At 37.3% G+C, this 14,242-nt stretch overlaps 2 protein-coding genes and 2 non-coding genes across 6 annotated transcripts; all 4 read left to right on the plus strand.

Moving 5' to 3' along the window:
• The first annotated feature begins 127 nt into the window (after positions 1 to 127).
• Positions 128 to 725, plus strand: LOC135645721 (NAC domain-containing protein 68-like). The gene is made up of 2 exons (XM_065164369.1): positions 128 to 538; positions 627 to 725. Exons 1-2 carry the CDS (start codon positions 128 to 130, stop codon positions 723 to 725), a joined length of 510 nt encoding a protein of 169 aa, XP_065020441.1.
• A 1,724-nt stretch (positions 726 to 2,449) lies between these two features.
• On the plus strand, positions 2,450 to 4,935 carry LOC135582730 (probable E3 ubiquitin-protein ligase RHC1A). Of its 3 annotated transcripts, none has more exons than XM_065165095.1 (2): positions 2,450 to 2,691; positions 3,881 to 4,935. In XM_065165095.1, the coding sequence occupies exon 2, from the start codon at positions 3,929 to 3,931 to the stop codon at positions 4,769 to 4,771; it is 843 nt and encodes a 280-aa protein (XP_065021167.1). In that variant the 5' UTR covers positions 2,450 to 2,691; positions 3,881 to 3,928; the 3' UTR covers positions 4,772 to 4,935. The 3 variants fall into 3 exon arrangements, with proteins under 3 accessions (XP_065021167.1, XP_065021168.1, XP_065021166.1); XM_065165096.1 differs by having other exon boundaries at positions 2,450 to 2,626; positions 3,871 to 4,935; XM_065165094.1 differs by having other exon boundaries at positions 2,450 to 2,626.
• A 1,231-nt stretch (positions 4,936 to 6,166) lies between these two features.
• Positions 6,167 to 6,269, plus strand: LOC135647807 (U6 spliceosomal RNA). The gene has a single exon (XR_010500504.1). It is a non-coding gene; the product is annotated as a U6 spliceosomal RNA (small nuclear RNA).
• Positions 6,264 to 14,058, plus strand: LOC103993395 (uncharacterized). Its single transcript, XR_001979494.2, has 3 exons — positions 6,264 to 11,883; positions 12,943 to 12,993; positions 13,083 to 14,058. It is a non-coding gene; the product is annotated as an uncharacterized LOC103993395 (transcript).
• Positions 14,059 to 14,242: the final 184 nt, after the last annotated feature.

Raw genomic sequence — 14,242 nt, forward strand, 5'->3', positions numbered from 1 at the left:
AACGATATCAGGTCGGAATCCTCCCCGAACTCGGAAATCCTAGTGATGTCTACATATACAGTAACGAAGTCCGCTCGCTCTCTTGCGGACGTCTCTCCGAACTCATAGAGAGCAGCATCGAGCCACCATGCTTCCCCCAGGCTTCACCTTCCAACCCAGCGACCAAGAGCTTGTCGTCTACCTCTGCGAGTGGATCCACCACATGCCTCTCTCCTGCAACGCCGTCGAGGAAGCCGACGTCTACTCCCAGGAGCCGGAGGCGCTCCTCCACGGCCGGGAGAGGGCCTACTTCTTCACCACCCTCAGGACCTCCAGCTCCGGCTTGCGGGTGCAACGCCAGGCCGGAAACGGAACCTGGATGCTCAACACCAGCAAGACAGGCACGCCCGTCAACGTCGTCTGCGACAACGGAGATGAGGTCACCGTGGGGCACAAACGCAACCTGTCCTTTTACCTCGGCAAAGTCAAGAAGTGCACCGGATTCGTCATGGACGAGTACTTACTCTTTGCTCCACCCTATGATAACAACGGCACAAAGGTGATCGCGTTCAGCTCCTACTGACTGATTCTTCGTCTCCGTGTAGCTTGCGTCCTCTTTCTCTATTGCTGATCCATATATGTTGCAGGATCAGAAGGTGCTGTGCGTGATCAGGCAGAGCCCGCAAGCCATCAATAATGCAGCCAAAAGAAAAAGAGAAGCGTCGTCGCTTTCAGAAATCTCCTAAGCAGATGCTCGAACCGATTTTTCTCATTTTATTAACAGCATGTAATGTAGATAATAAAGACTGTCATATGTTTCTTATCATATCATACCACCGTATGTACCGATCTAATATACATCGATATGTTTCATTGTATTACGTATCAATACATTCGATATGATTCAATATGTATGTGTCGATAATTGATTGATATATTAGTACAGATTGATAATACGAATCATGATGAATATTTATAAATAATTTATATATTTAATATGTTAATTTAATAATACTTTTAAGTGACTCAAATCCTCCAATATAGTAATTATATTATTTTAAACAAATAAATAATTGAGATTAAAAATGTGCATGGATTATCTTTTTTTCTTTCATTCTTCCTCTTCTGACATCTTTTTTTGGAAAAAATTATGATGATCTTTATATATCAGAAATCAAATATTTCAAACTTTTAGTATTAAGAATGAAAAAAAAGCATAACCTACTAATCTTTAAGAATTCATGATGGGAATTGATACCATTAAAACTCCAATACTAAAGGATAGATAACATCCACACATGTTGTAACACTTTGATTTAGTTCCAAGTTGGAAGTAAGATGTAATATATGTTGTAATATTTCGATTTAGTTCCATGCTGAAAGTAGGCAAATATTTTGATTGATTTAGTTGGATGGTCTGGTAACGCAAGTTTAAATATTTTTTATTGGTGGTTCAAGCTCGACTAAGTTAGTGAGATAATTAACCTATCAGTAATTGAACATAATAATAAGAAGTACAAGTAAGAGAAATCAGATGATGTTAGTTTCGGATGTAACAAAATAAGTTATTGGATCACAACACATCTAGTTAAGAAATCGAGTTTATGTCTTATATTCGGTTAAAAGATTATATATTAGAGAAGGATCATTTATGAAAAAAATCTTAATCAATCAAGGCAAACATCAAGTTTATGAACCTAAACCTAGTTTGATCTTGTAAATTTGAACTTGAGTCAAGCTTAACCTAATTCTAATTATATTCTTTTTTTTCCTTATTTTTGAATGAAAAAACCAAAATAGATATTTTCATCTACCTTAATTTAAGCTTGTGAGGTCGCTATATATTAGCTTTTTAAATAGGTAAAAGATGATATATTAATTATTTATTATATTACTTAGCACGAGGATTTATAGTAAATCCATATGTGGGTAAATAAGATTAATATTAAAAAGAAAAAAAATAGCAACACATGTTGGGGTAGGGAGAGGATAATCGAAACAAGAAGAAATTGTAGAAATTTACATCAATATTTATCAGTATTATACTTTTTTTATTGATTCCCAAATTCAATAACTTGGATATTTTTTCTTATTACCTGGATATATAATATTTATTTAAATATTATTTATTCGATTCAGAATTAATCCGATCCCGAGAATAAATACCCAAATCAGATTTAGATTCGACTTCAAAGAAAAGTTGGCATTCAAATTATTGATCACATCATAGATCCACGGGCATTGATCAAATGGACGGTCCTGATAACAGTCTTGGATCATTAACTGACGATACTGCCATCCTTCTCTGTAGTAGTTAAACAACGACCCACTTGGTTGCGTCGGACAATCAAAGAGAACAACCTAAGGGATCGGTCGCGTCCATCATCGAACGGACGGCGCTGATCTCTTTGATTGTTCATTGAACGGCTGGAACGAGACGATTGAGGACCGAGTCTATATCTAACCGTTCGCCGATTGACGATCGGTTTCGCTTCCCCCATGGGAAGAATGGGTAGCGGAGAGCGAGCCATCCCTCCCTTTCCTCGACGTTGTCAGTGATGGGAGTCAAGTCAATCGTCGTTGTTCTCACAATCTGATCTCTCTTTGTGTGGATTTCTCTTTTTTTCTTCTCTTCCCGTGGCTTAAGGTACAATAGATCTTAATTTATTCCCCTTGGTTACTTGTATTTTGATGTATGGTTCCTGTTGTCAGGTAAAAGAGCTCGCCTTGGCTTCCCGCAAATCTTTTCTTTTGTTAATTGTCTTGCTGCTTTGATTTGGTGAGCGAGTTTTATGTTCGGAAATAGACAAGGAACTGAAGTATGATCGGATGATTAGAGCTGCTAGCATGTTCATGTTGCCAAATCTTGATCTAGGGTTTCTTTTCTTTAATTTTTATTTAGCTTTGCAAGTAGAGGGCTTTTTGTTACCCCTAGTATTTTTTGGTTATTTTGGGAGAAGTAGCTGGATTGCAATTCATAATTAATGATATAGCAAGAGTATGTCCTCCCCTTTTGGTTTAGTTTTAATGTTATAGTTCATTTTTTTTGTTGTTGGCAATTGAAGTTGGTATGTGCTGGTATAATGTTACGCCCTTTCTCGTGATCTTTAAACTGATATTTCTGTGATATAACATTTTTTTTAAATTCCTGCTACGCTTCTGTTAATAAGTAGATGAGGAACCAAAGATTGGATGATTAGAGATGCTAGTATGTTCATGTTGGAAAATCATGATCTAGGGTTGTTATTATGTAGCGTTTGGGATAGATAGATTTTTGTGACCCTGAAGCCTTTGTTGGTTATTTTGGGAGTAGTAGCTGGATTGATCTTGATGATTGATGGCTTAGCAAGAGTATGTCTTCCTATCTCTGGTTTAATTTTATTATTAGACATGATTTTATTGCTTTGTCGGCAATTGAAGTTGGAATATGCTGGTTAAATAATATGTCAAAATGCCGTTTACCCATGATTTCAAGCTGATTTTTCTATGTAATATATCACAAGTTCAGAAGCTTTGTTAATCTTCTGTCTTGTGTTTTCCATTGGAAATAGTAGCTCCTTTGATGTGTAAATTATGCCGAATACGATGGGTTAACAAATTTATGTAATCTCCGGAGTGTTAATTGTGACTAGCTTTCAACACTATTATGATTTGGCAGTGCATTGATTTCTGATAAAAGCAACTAGTTTTCTCCTTGGTAAATGAAGGCAAGTAATTCTGGATGAAATTAAGGAATCTACTTGTCATATTTCTTTATGCACACAACTGAAAGAAAAGCATATAATATTAACTCAATCTCAGTGTGCTGTTGATTGATGCTATGCATGAGGTTATTTTTAATTCACAATTCTGTTCAAATTGAAGTGAAGATTTTGTTGGAAATTGCTTGAGTTTCTTGCAGATCGTGGTTTAGATACTAGTGATAGGTTGAAGTAGAAGAGAGCGAAGGATGTCAAACAACAGGAGCACGCACTGGTGTTACCAGTGCAGGCAAAGAGTCCGACCTCGTGAGAGGGACATGCTCTGTCCCAATTGTGATTCTGGTTTTGTGATGGAGCTTGATGAGATGGAGGACACCATGAGCCACTTTGTTGGGATGGATCCTGATGCTGTTCATGAACCATGGATTAATATGATGGAGGCCATCTCTGTTATGATGAGGGAGGGGAGGACGGGAAGAAGACCTCACGGTGGGATCATGAGAAGAGCCAACATGAATTCAGGTTTTGGCATGGAATTTGGACCAGGACCTTGGTTGCTCTTTAGGGGACAGATCCCAGTTCATGCATTCGAGGACCATGGATTGGAAGTCCTCCTTGATGGGCATCATGGTGTTGGAGTTCGACGGACTGGCACGGCAGACTATTTTGTTGGTCCAGGGTTGGATGAACTGATTGAACAACTGATGCAGAATAACAGGCACGGACCACCACCTGCCTCACAATCATCTATTAATGCCATGCCCACCATAAAAATCAACCAGAGGCATCTACATGGAGACTCACACTGTCCCGTTTGTAAAGAGAGGTTTGAAATAGGGTCCGAGGCACGAGAGATGCCATGTAAGCATTTCTATCACTCTGAGTGCATCATCCCATGGTTAGAACAGCATAACTCATGTCCAGTTTGCCGTTGTGAGATGCCAACTCAGGGTTCTGGCAGTTGCAGCAGTTCAAGATCGAGTAATCAAAGTCCAGGTAGTAGTTTGAGAAACAGTGGACGTTCACGCAGGAGTCTATGGTCATACTTGTGGCCTTTTCGTTCTTCAAGTTCTAATTCTAGTTCTAGTTGAACCCAGTTGCTGTAAGCATTCTGCTACTAAATAAGTTTGGTTATTCTGGGTAGCTTTGATCTCTGTTAATCCATGGCCTTGTTATATTGTGTTGTATTTCTCAGCTTAATCGTTTGAAAAACTAGTGAATTTACTTGTTTAAAAAGATGTGTTTGCCCATCAAATAGTGGAGTGGCTGGTGTTTTTGTGCTTTATAACTTCTGATTAAATGGTGATTGTTTGCTCATTTCCACATCTTTTGTTCTTGTACCAAATTTATTGGGTGCTATTACACAGTTTGTTCTATGCTTTAGCTGTGCTATTACACAGTTTTGAAGAATAGAAAAAAATATTGCGAATGACTGTTTTATTGAAGGTGCATTTATTTTTGTTTTCTGCTTGCACCTTTGATCTGGGTCCCAGATCGTAGATGGTTGGTCAATTCATTTCAGTACATGCCTAACAAATTCTGAAGTTAAAGCTGTTCGAAGTGTTGCCCAAATCATCCATTGTTATTGCATGTCTTAAGTAGGCCGTGATGCCTCCTCTTTCATAACTTGCGCTTCAATTCGACAATACTTGTTATCTGTTTGTGGATCATAGGGCATCACACATTTATCAGGAAGGAAACTATGCTTTGCATTGGTTAGCTAATTTTGGTGGAATCAATCATTTTCATCATGAATCAGACAGAGGCTTTGATCTCCTCCCACTAATTTCACCTGTCATTAATGTTGCAACTGTTGGACAACTGGTCGTCATCTATTCTTTGCTTTTACTGATGTGATGCAGTTCTTAGAATTCCTTCTCGGTCCTTTATGTGAGTTAAACTGAACTCTGGTTATCTATACTCAACCATGGTTACCAATGATTTTCAAAATATTAAAATTTAAATATCTTAAAGTCTCTCTGATACTTTCATTAAAAGACAAACTCTAAAAGCACAAAAACGCAAAACTCTATGAAATATATAATAATTTCTTTATGGGTATTGATCCTATTTGAAGTTTCCATATTATAAATTACAACGCCATTTGTACAAGCTTTTGAGTTTTGCGCATATATAAATATATATATATATATATGTATATATATATGTATATACATGTATATATATATACATATATATATACATACATATATATACATATGTACATACATATATATACATATATACATATATATATATATATATATATATATATATATATATGATTCATGGACGTGGCAGGGATTTATTGTTTCCTGTCTAGATCACTGGGTCAGGCCGACCTGCTCCAAAGCGAGCAACTAAAGTTGGGCTTTGACACGACGAAATACGGCCCAATTTTAATGCGGCGTGCAATATATAGTCCCACATCGATTAATTGTTTGTCAATAATGTACACTATATAGGCAATGATCAGACAAACATTTGTCTCTTCGGAGACCTCCGATAAAATTGGAACGATACAGAGAAGATTAGCATGGCCCCTGCGCAAGGATAACACGCACAAATCGAGAAATGGTCCAAATTTTTTTTGTCATTTGATCTCTGGGCTCTGTGGTTATGGCTTTGTTTGACTTGTTTATGGCTTTCAATCAGGAGTTTGTTTCTGATAGGGTCTCCTTTCCTTTGCGTAGGGTGGTTTTCGATCGGGTTTATCCTTCTGATTCGATCTCTGGGCTCCGTGGTTCTTTGATTTCTCTGTGTTTTTGTTTCAGGAATGATTTGTTTGCTCTGTGATTACTTGGATCTTTCTCCTTGTCTTTGTTTGATTTGTTTATGGCTTTCAATCAGGAGTTTGTTTCTGATAGGGTCTCCTTTCCTTTGCGTAGGGTGGTTTTCGATCGGGTTTATCCTTCTGATTCGAACTCTCTTGTTTGGTTTGTTTGATACGTTTCAGGTTCTCACACCCGAAGAATATGTATGGATTCCATGAACTCGCTCGTTAAATTAGTTGGTTTTTCATGCATAAATCTAGATCTTGCCCAATTTATTCTCTCTCTTGCCCTGTCGGTTCTATCTCTTCTTCGTTTTCATTTTTATTTGGTTTGATTTGATTGTGTCTCTCAATCAGGTTCTTCTTTCTGAACCGATCTCCTTTTTCTTTTACATCCCTTTACGTTCTCATTAGGTTTTTCCCCTCTGTTGTTCTTAATAGGTTTCTCGTTCCTAATTCGATCTCTTTTGGTTCTTTTGTTTGGTTTGTTTAGATCATTTTCAAGTTCTGAAACCCTAAGAACATGGATGGAATCTCAAATTTGCTGTTAGTTGTCTACTTACGTTGCATTTTTTGCCTAACAGAATGAAGAAGCTTATCGATTGTGGTGGCTGACGCTTTACTCTTCCAACTTATTTGACTTCTGGATATCACCTCCATTTTTTAGTCTTTCTTTGCTCAACCATGGACTATAAATATTCAACACAAGATAGAACTCTACTCTAAACTAGCCATCCCCTTTCGAATCACACACCATTGTGATGAATTCAGCAGTGAAAATAAAATATATATACTGATCAAATTCTGGGTAGTAATGCACACAGTTCCATTTATCATGAATGCGTCCAGTATATATTTAATACATGAAACACATCAATTGATTCTTGTTATTTGCCTTGGCCGCTTGCACTTTTTCATTCTAATATTAGGTGTTTCGGTATTCGGATTTTCTAGCATATGGGCATCATTGTTTAATTTTAACTAGATACGACCCTTCAGCAGCTGAGCAGTACTCGCTTTCGATTTGTTATAACCTAATACTAAAGTGTGTTGAATTTCCTGCTTGTCTCGCTGCATATTTTTTGGCAAATGTGTTTTGATCTTGTAGTTTACTTACTATGAAGAGACTGGGATTTCTCCCACAATAACATGCTGGCATGCGACTTGAACTTGAGATGATGCCTTTCTATTGCTGTTGCAATTACGGCTTTTAATAAATTCAATTAGAGAAGCAACCTGGAATGGGTCTAGAAGTAAGTTCTGCACTAAGGGAAATGCTGGAGAAGAGGAATGGACCAAGGTTGATGATGTGTAAACTCCATTAGTGACAGTAAACCAACTACTTGCTTTACATAAGTTGCTTGGAAAAATGCAACTAAATATAAATGTCCTGAAGTTCATTATGATTATTAGCAGTAGGTACCAGTTTGACAGAATTATTGAAAATCATGTCTGGACTTTTCTTTGTACAGAATGTTGAACCTGCTACGCTGCATTGCTTGCATCAGTTTTCTCTCTAATTATAGACACTGACCATGTGGATAAGTATATTTTCGTGTATTTTACATGCAGTGAAAGCATATATAGGTGGCTTGCCTACTAAACCTTCTTGTTCACCATGAAAACTGTTCTTGCAATGTAACAAAGCAACATTTGCTTTAGGTTAAGCTGTCATTGTTTATTTCCTGTGTTTATCTAATGGGACTGAATGAATACAGGTGGTTCTAAATTAAGCTGTTCATAAACGTTCTTTCATTAGTGCGTGATGCATTGTAAAGACAATGATTTTTATTTGAATAGCAAGATTACTCGATAACATGTCCTCATGTTCTTTCTGCTTTTGTAGCTGAGAAGAAAAATATATTGGTCTTCACAGCCTGATTCTAAGATATTATTTATTCTATATTTCAGATTTACTTTTTTATGTCTGAGAGATTTTTGGTTTTGGTACTTTATGACCGAGTCATGGCTTTGCAACTGATCTATAAAAATATGAATTGTGCATTTTCAAAAAAGAAACTTAATGGAGCATGATGTTTTGAAGTGTTAATTTTTCTTGCCAGTTGAGTCCTAGGGTACATTGGGGTAGCTGCCATCCATTCATGATCCTCGATAGTGAATAATTTCCTTTACTATCAGCAGATTGTTCATAGTTACCAATAGGATCACACTTGTTCTTTGCCTTTGTTTTGCCCAATTATTGTTGAGCAAACAAACCCCGGAAACATGGAGTTGCTTCTCTTTGTCACTGACCTTAGGAATTATTCAGCAACATGAACGACCCCATATCTATTGCTTCACATTCATCCTCACCTGCGCTTCATATTATATATCTAATTTTGTGGAACTAATTGGATTCATGTACTACAGTACAGAGTACCTTACGAAGATCCTCTCACCAATGTGAAGTAAATGAGAAACAAGTAGAAATTTGGAAGGCGATGCCATTATGATCCCTTGTAATAATTCTCATATAGTTATGGAATAACCACATTGGTATTAATTTCGAAGAATCCATATACTCGAGATGCCCATCTCATTTGTGTGTTTGATAGTGATGGAGTTTTGTGTCCTGCAGAGGACAAAATAAATGGATGAAATAGCTAATGAGAAAAGATGGAGCTATTCACCAAATAACCCAAGCATTTGAAGTAGTAAAGCCTATCGTGTTAGATATCTGTCTAAATAGATACTTGGAGTTCATCTATTAGTTCTTCAACTGGCATTTTCATTAACAAGAGGACTTGTGTCCCATATATGCTCTCTCATCCTGTTACTCCTCCAACATGATTCTATTAAAGAATACGAAATTCTTTGTGGACCGTGGAGGTGTTTGAATGAATGTTTAGAAAAAAGGGTGTAATACAAGCTTGGTACAGTTCATATGACATCTTTTACATTAGCGTATAGTGTTAGTAACACTAAAACATTATGGGTAATTAATATGAATAATATTCTTTTCTAAAGGAACAATGCTAAAGTTGTGTTATGTGAAAATTTTAAAAATTGGGCAAATATTGTGCTTCCCTATTATCAAGGTCAATCACAAGGACAAATAAATGGGCAGGTTGGAATCTAGAACTACATTTCCTACTGTTAATGGAGGAACAGAATATTAGAATAATAGACGCGAGGAATATTAGATTTTGGGTATTAACTTTCACTTGGCACATCACTGGGCCAGACCTAAGAGACATGCAAAGGCCGGTCACAAGTCAGGCTCGGCTAAACCAGGGTTTAAAGATGGTGGCGGCCAGGAAAATAATCCCACTCACGATCTATTTGATAACTTGCTCTACATAGGAGTCGACAAGATATCGAAATGTTTTCTTGGAAACATCCAATTGAATTGAAACGATATAGAAAATATTTGCATGGCTCCTGTTCGACACAAATATTTAGTTTCCCGCATTTGATCTTTCCTTGTTTTTGTTGTTTGATTGTCACTCAGGTGTTTCCTTCTCTTGTTTTCTCTTTCTGGGTTGATTTATTTCTCTTCTTATTTTGTTTGATTTTGTTTGTAATATTTCTTTATGATCTGATATTTTTCTTTTGGTTTAATTCGGTTGTGGTTCTCAATCAGGCTCTTCTTTCTGAATTGATCCTCGTTTCATCTTCTTTTTCTTTGGTTCTTAACATGGACCTTTTCCCCTCTGTGGTTCTCAAATCATGGTTTTGGTTTGTTATGATCATTTGCTGGTTCTGAAACCTTAAGAACATGGATGAAGCCCTGAATTATCTTGCTACTATATATTAGTTATCGTTGCATGTAAATGCACACATGTAAATGTACACATGGATGAAGAAGGTTGTCAGTTGTGGTGTTAGTTGCCAATTGCACTAGTCTTTTCGTTCTAGCATTAAAAAAAGGAAAGAGGATCAAAGAGTGTGATATGGCCTTTGTAGAAGAGGGAAAAGGGTGAAGATTTAAGAAGACAGTGTTGTTGGACATCCCTTCTCGAAGCCTTGTTTGTCTATATAGACAAGAAGAATTCAGAGGTTGCAACTGAGAAAGAACCGAAATAAGATTCTAGATTCTTGTGAACTAGAAACATCTTAAATAGTTGGTCGTCGATTTTTAGGGAAGGAGCACATGGATGGAGTTTGGCTTCAACAGTTGTCCTTCTATTAGCAATAAATATTCTGTCAGAAGTAATGCCATTCATGAATTACTTGTTCTTCTGTCTTTTTTCTAACGTGGTACTATAGTCACAACCTGTTTGGTTGCATTCTTCAAAGGTAACTTTTTAGCTCTAGCATTTCATTTATCAGGGAAACGGACAAAGAAAAAATGGATAGTTGATGCAAGACGAGATGATTAGATGAACGTAGAAACACAACTTGTACAGGTGTAACTTGATCATTTTCAGTTGAGCCCAAGTCCAATTTGTAAACGGATACAAAATCTGCAAGTCTAATTGGAATCAGCTTGACATCAGATATATTCACAGAGACGAGTTTAGTTATCTTACACATTAATGCAGTCACTTGTAGCAGGTTATATTAAGCCAAGGTATTGTCATGTTTGAGAATGTTTTTGGTTGATTTAATCAAGTCAAGTCCTTTTTTTTTCATTTTTTACTAATATGTGGAATGGTAATTGGATTAGATTAGGTTTAGTTTTGTTAGTTGAAATGTTTAGGTTTCTAAAATTTGGAAATTTATTTGGAGTTGCTTGGTAATTGGCAACTATATCTTCTCTGAGTACTTTCAAGCTTTACTTGCTTTTTAATTTTTTTTTTTTTGACTTCTATACTAATTTCAAACAAAGTCTATCGTACCGAAGTGTACCACTCGTATCGGGCGGTATGTACCGGTCCGACAGGTTATCGGTACACGGACCATCTGGTACCGTTACAATGCTACAGTATTATACTGTAGCACTGCTACAGTATAAAAATAAAAAAAAAATATTCGGTACACCATGGTGTACTGCTCGGTATGCCCTGATGTACCGCCCGGTACATCGGTACCATACCATACCGAGCCCGGGTCGAAACGTCGGTACGGTACGGTACAGCGAACCTTGATTTCAAGTTCACACTCCCATGTTTTTCACTTGTGCATAAAACTCTGATGATATCATGTGGTTTGTTCTGGGCTTATGAGAAGTTTGTCAGTAAAAAGATATATGAGTTGATACTGTTGATGAGGTCTTCCTCTAAAGAATGAGCTCTTGGTATATGTTGAAATATACATACCTTTTCATAAGTGAGTTTTCGAAAGATGGCTGTTTAATCTAGTATTCGTTGTAAATTTTCATTCTTTTGTGATAGTAATACTAACCCATTTATTTATGTTTTGCCAATTTTCTTATGTGTGTTTCAAATGAATTCAGGTTAGTGCTGTTGCGAACATGGAAGCAAAGAAAAGTTCTTCTCATACTGTATTAAAGCAGTAATGGTTGCCCACATGAGATTCTCTGAGCAAGTACGTCAATCTCATTCCCTGTCTGCATTCACTTTCTTTGTATTGGTCGAGCAAGACAAACTTGGAAAGAGGAACTTGCAATTTAATTTCATCCATCAATAGTTGCCTATTCATGCAATAATGTGGAAGCCTTGATGCATTATGTAGAGTCAGAGTTAGCTGATTGCTTGCACATACTGGTTTCTGATTCAAATGCCTCCAAAATGTGTTATAGGACTTAATAATGTATGGTGATTAAGACACATACATAAAAAATTGCATACTTTGTCACAGGCTTGGTGAAATCAAATAGATACTTGCATGAAGTTGTGTAGCTGAGCATGATGGATAAAAAGTTATAGGAGAGATGAGAAGAAGAAGAAGAAGAAGAGAGGGTAGGAGAAGGATAACATGTCATTTGGATGACTTATGAGCATGATGGATAAAAAGGTATAGGAGAGATGAGAAGAAGGAGAAGAAGAAGAGAGGGGTCGGAGAAGGATAACATGTCATTAGGATAACTTGTAATTCCATTAGAAGAACTCCACACACTTCCAGATTAGAGATTTCTCCTTTGTTTGTTACATAAGATATTTTGATCCCTAAGCCAGCTTAAATACTTGAAGGGGAAGAAAAGCATCAAAATTTGGGTGTAGGTGATCTTAGGTTGATAAATCAATCACATTCAAGGATGATGAAATTAGGAAAATTTAGTAAGGAATCACAATTATGGATCCAATTGATCATATAATGATATAGTGCAGATTCACCAATTTTATGCAATTAAATCATAATTTCATTAAACTGTGATCATCAAATGGTTCAGACTAAAGTTGCCTTTGATTATATTACTGTTCTGTGCATGATTTTTGTCCTAATTATGGGTAATAATTTAGGTCAAAATTCGACATGATTATAAGTAATAAAACCTACAATTAAATTGGTTGGGCCAGTTTTGAATTAATTGGGTTTAATCACATAATATTAGGTTAGAGATCATAATAATATGGCCAATTTGGAAAAATCCTGAAACTTTACAATGCATATATTGTTCACTAACCAATTGTCCATCTACAACAGGAGCTGTCTGTCACTGAAACTGAAGATTACAGCCAATAACCCCTCTCACAGGTGAGATTATTCCACCAACTCTTAAAGATCTCTTAAAGGTTGGGTTCTAAAGAAATGAAAAGCAAATTTAACTTGTGTTAAGTTCCCAGAGCTGTAGTCTCTTATGAAGCACAGAGGCAGAGATGAGACTGGTACAGGGGATATTGATGGTGACATTTACTGCCCCCACCTCAAATGCAAGAGAGATTATTGTCAGAGTCATTATATGTTTATCTTTTGCAACCACCTGATGAACTCCATCAACCCTTTTCCTATCCTACATCCTCATCTCTCCACCATCTCCACCCTACTCCTTCCAGCCATGCATTAAACAGCCTTAACATCATCCATCCAACTCCTTTAAATCCCTCTTTATGAGAGAGAAGGAATCCGAGGTTTCTCATCGACTGGGAGCTGAACTCCTCCTTCTCACCTCACCCCATCCAACCCGGCAGTGGAGCTTGATGGCTTGCAGCTGCCACAAGCCTCGTTACCAGAGGCTAAATAAGCTTCCTCCAGAGACAGAAGAGGATGAAATCAGTGGCGGATCCAAAGAGATGGCGGTGGTGTTCAAGAGGAGGCGGCACGGCTGGCTGAGGCTGAACAGAAGTGGGAGGTGGCGAAAGCCGAGGGTCCGGGTGGCCGGGCTGAGGAAGTTCCTGAGTAAGGCCACCGTAGTGGGGGCTGCAGTGAGGGTGTCAGTGGCCAAGGTGCTCAAGAGATTGAAGGAGGGAAGGCCTTATCTGGGGGAACTCTTTGCAGGTAACTACATGTTCATGCAAGTGAGCCCTTCACCAACAATTCCGTACGTGGAGAAGCCATTCTCGCTCGCTGAGCACCGGCACCGACATCACCCACCGCCATCACATTTGATGCTCTAAACGTTTGCTTCTAGTCTTTCTTCTAACCAGAGGTATAATAAAGGTCTTGTCTCAGTGCTGCTGCTCTGTTGCTTTTGTATAATAACGATGGGCTTGTCTCAGAGGTAAAGTTATTGTGTCTCTGATCTCAGCTATCATGTTTTAGCCATCTATGTTGTCCAATTTTTGTTCTATTATGAGCATAATGATTTATTGTGACTGGTAATCTTTCTTCCTTAGTGGATGTCACATTTATTCTTTACAACAATAAAAAAAATATATTTTATTATATTAAATTTTGTTTTCTTGTACAGCTATGACATTTTTTCTTCTTTTACTCTCTCTTTCTTTCTCTGTATGCCGTTCGATTGGAAAATGAAGTACGAAAGATCATTTACTTTTTGTCTGAA

Source organism: Musa acuminata, chromosome BXJ3-8 (genome assembly GCF_036884655.1).
Source record: "Musa acuminata AAA Group cultivar baxijiao chromosome BXJ3-8, Cavendish_Baxijiao_AAA, whole genome shotgun sequence".
NCBI lineage: Eukaryota > Viridiplantae > Streptophyta > Magnoliopsida > Zingiberales > Musaceae > Musa > Musa acuminata.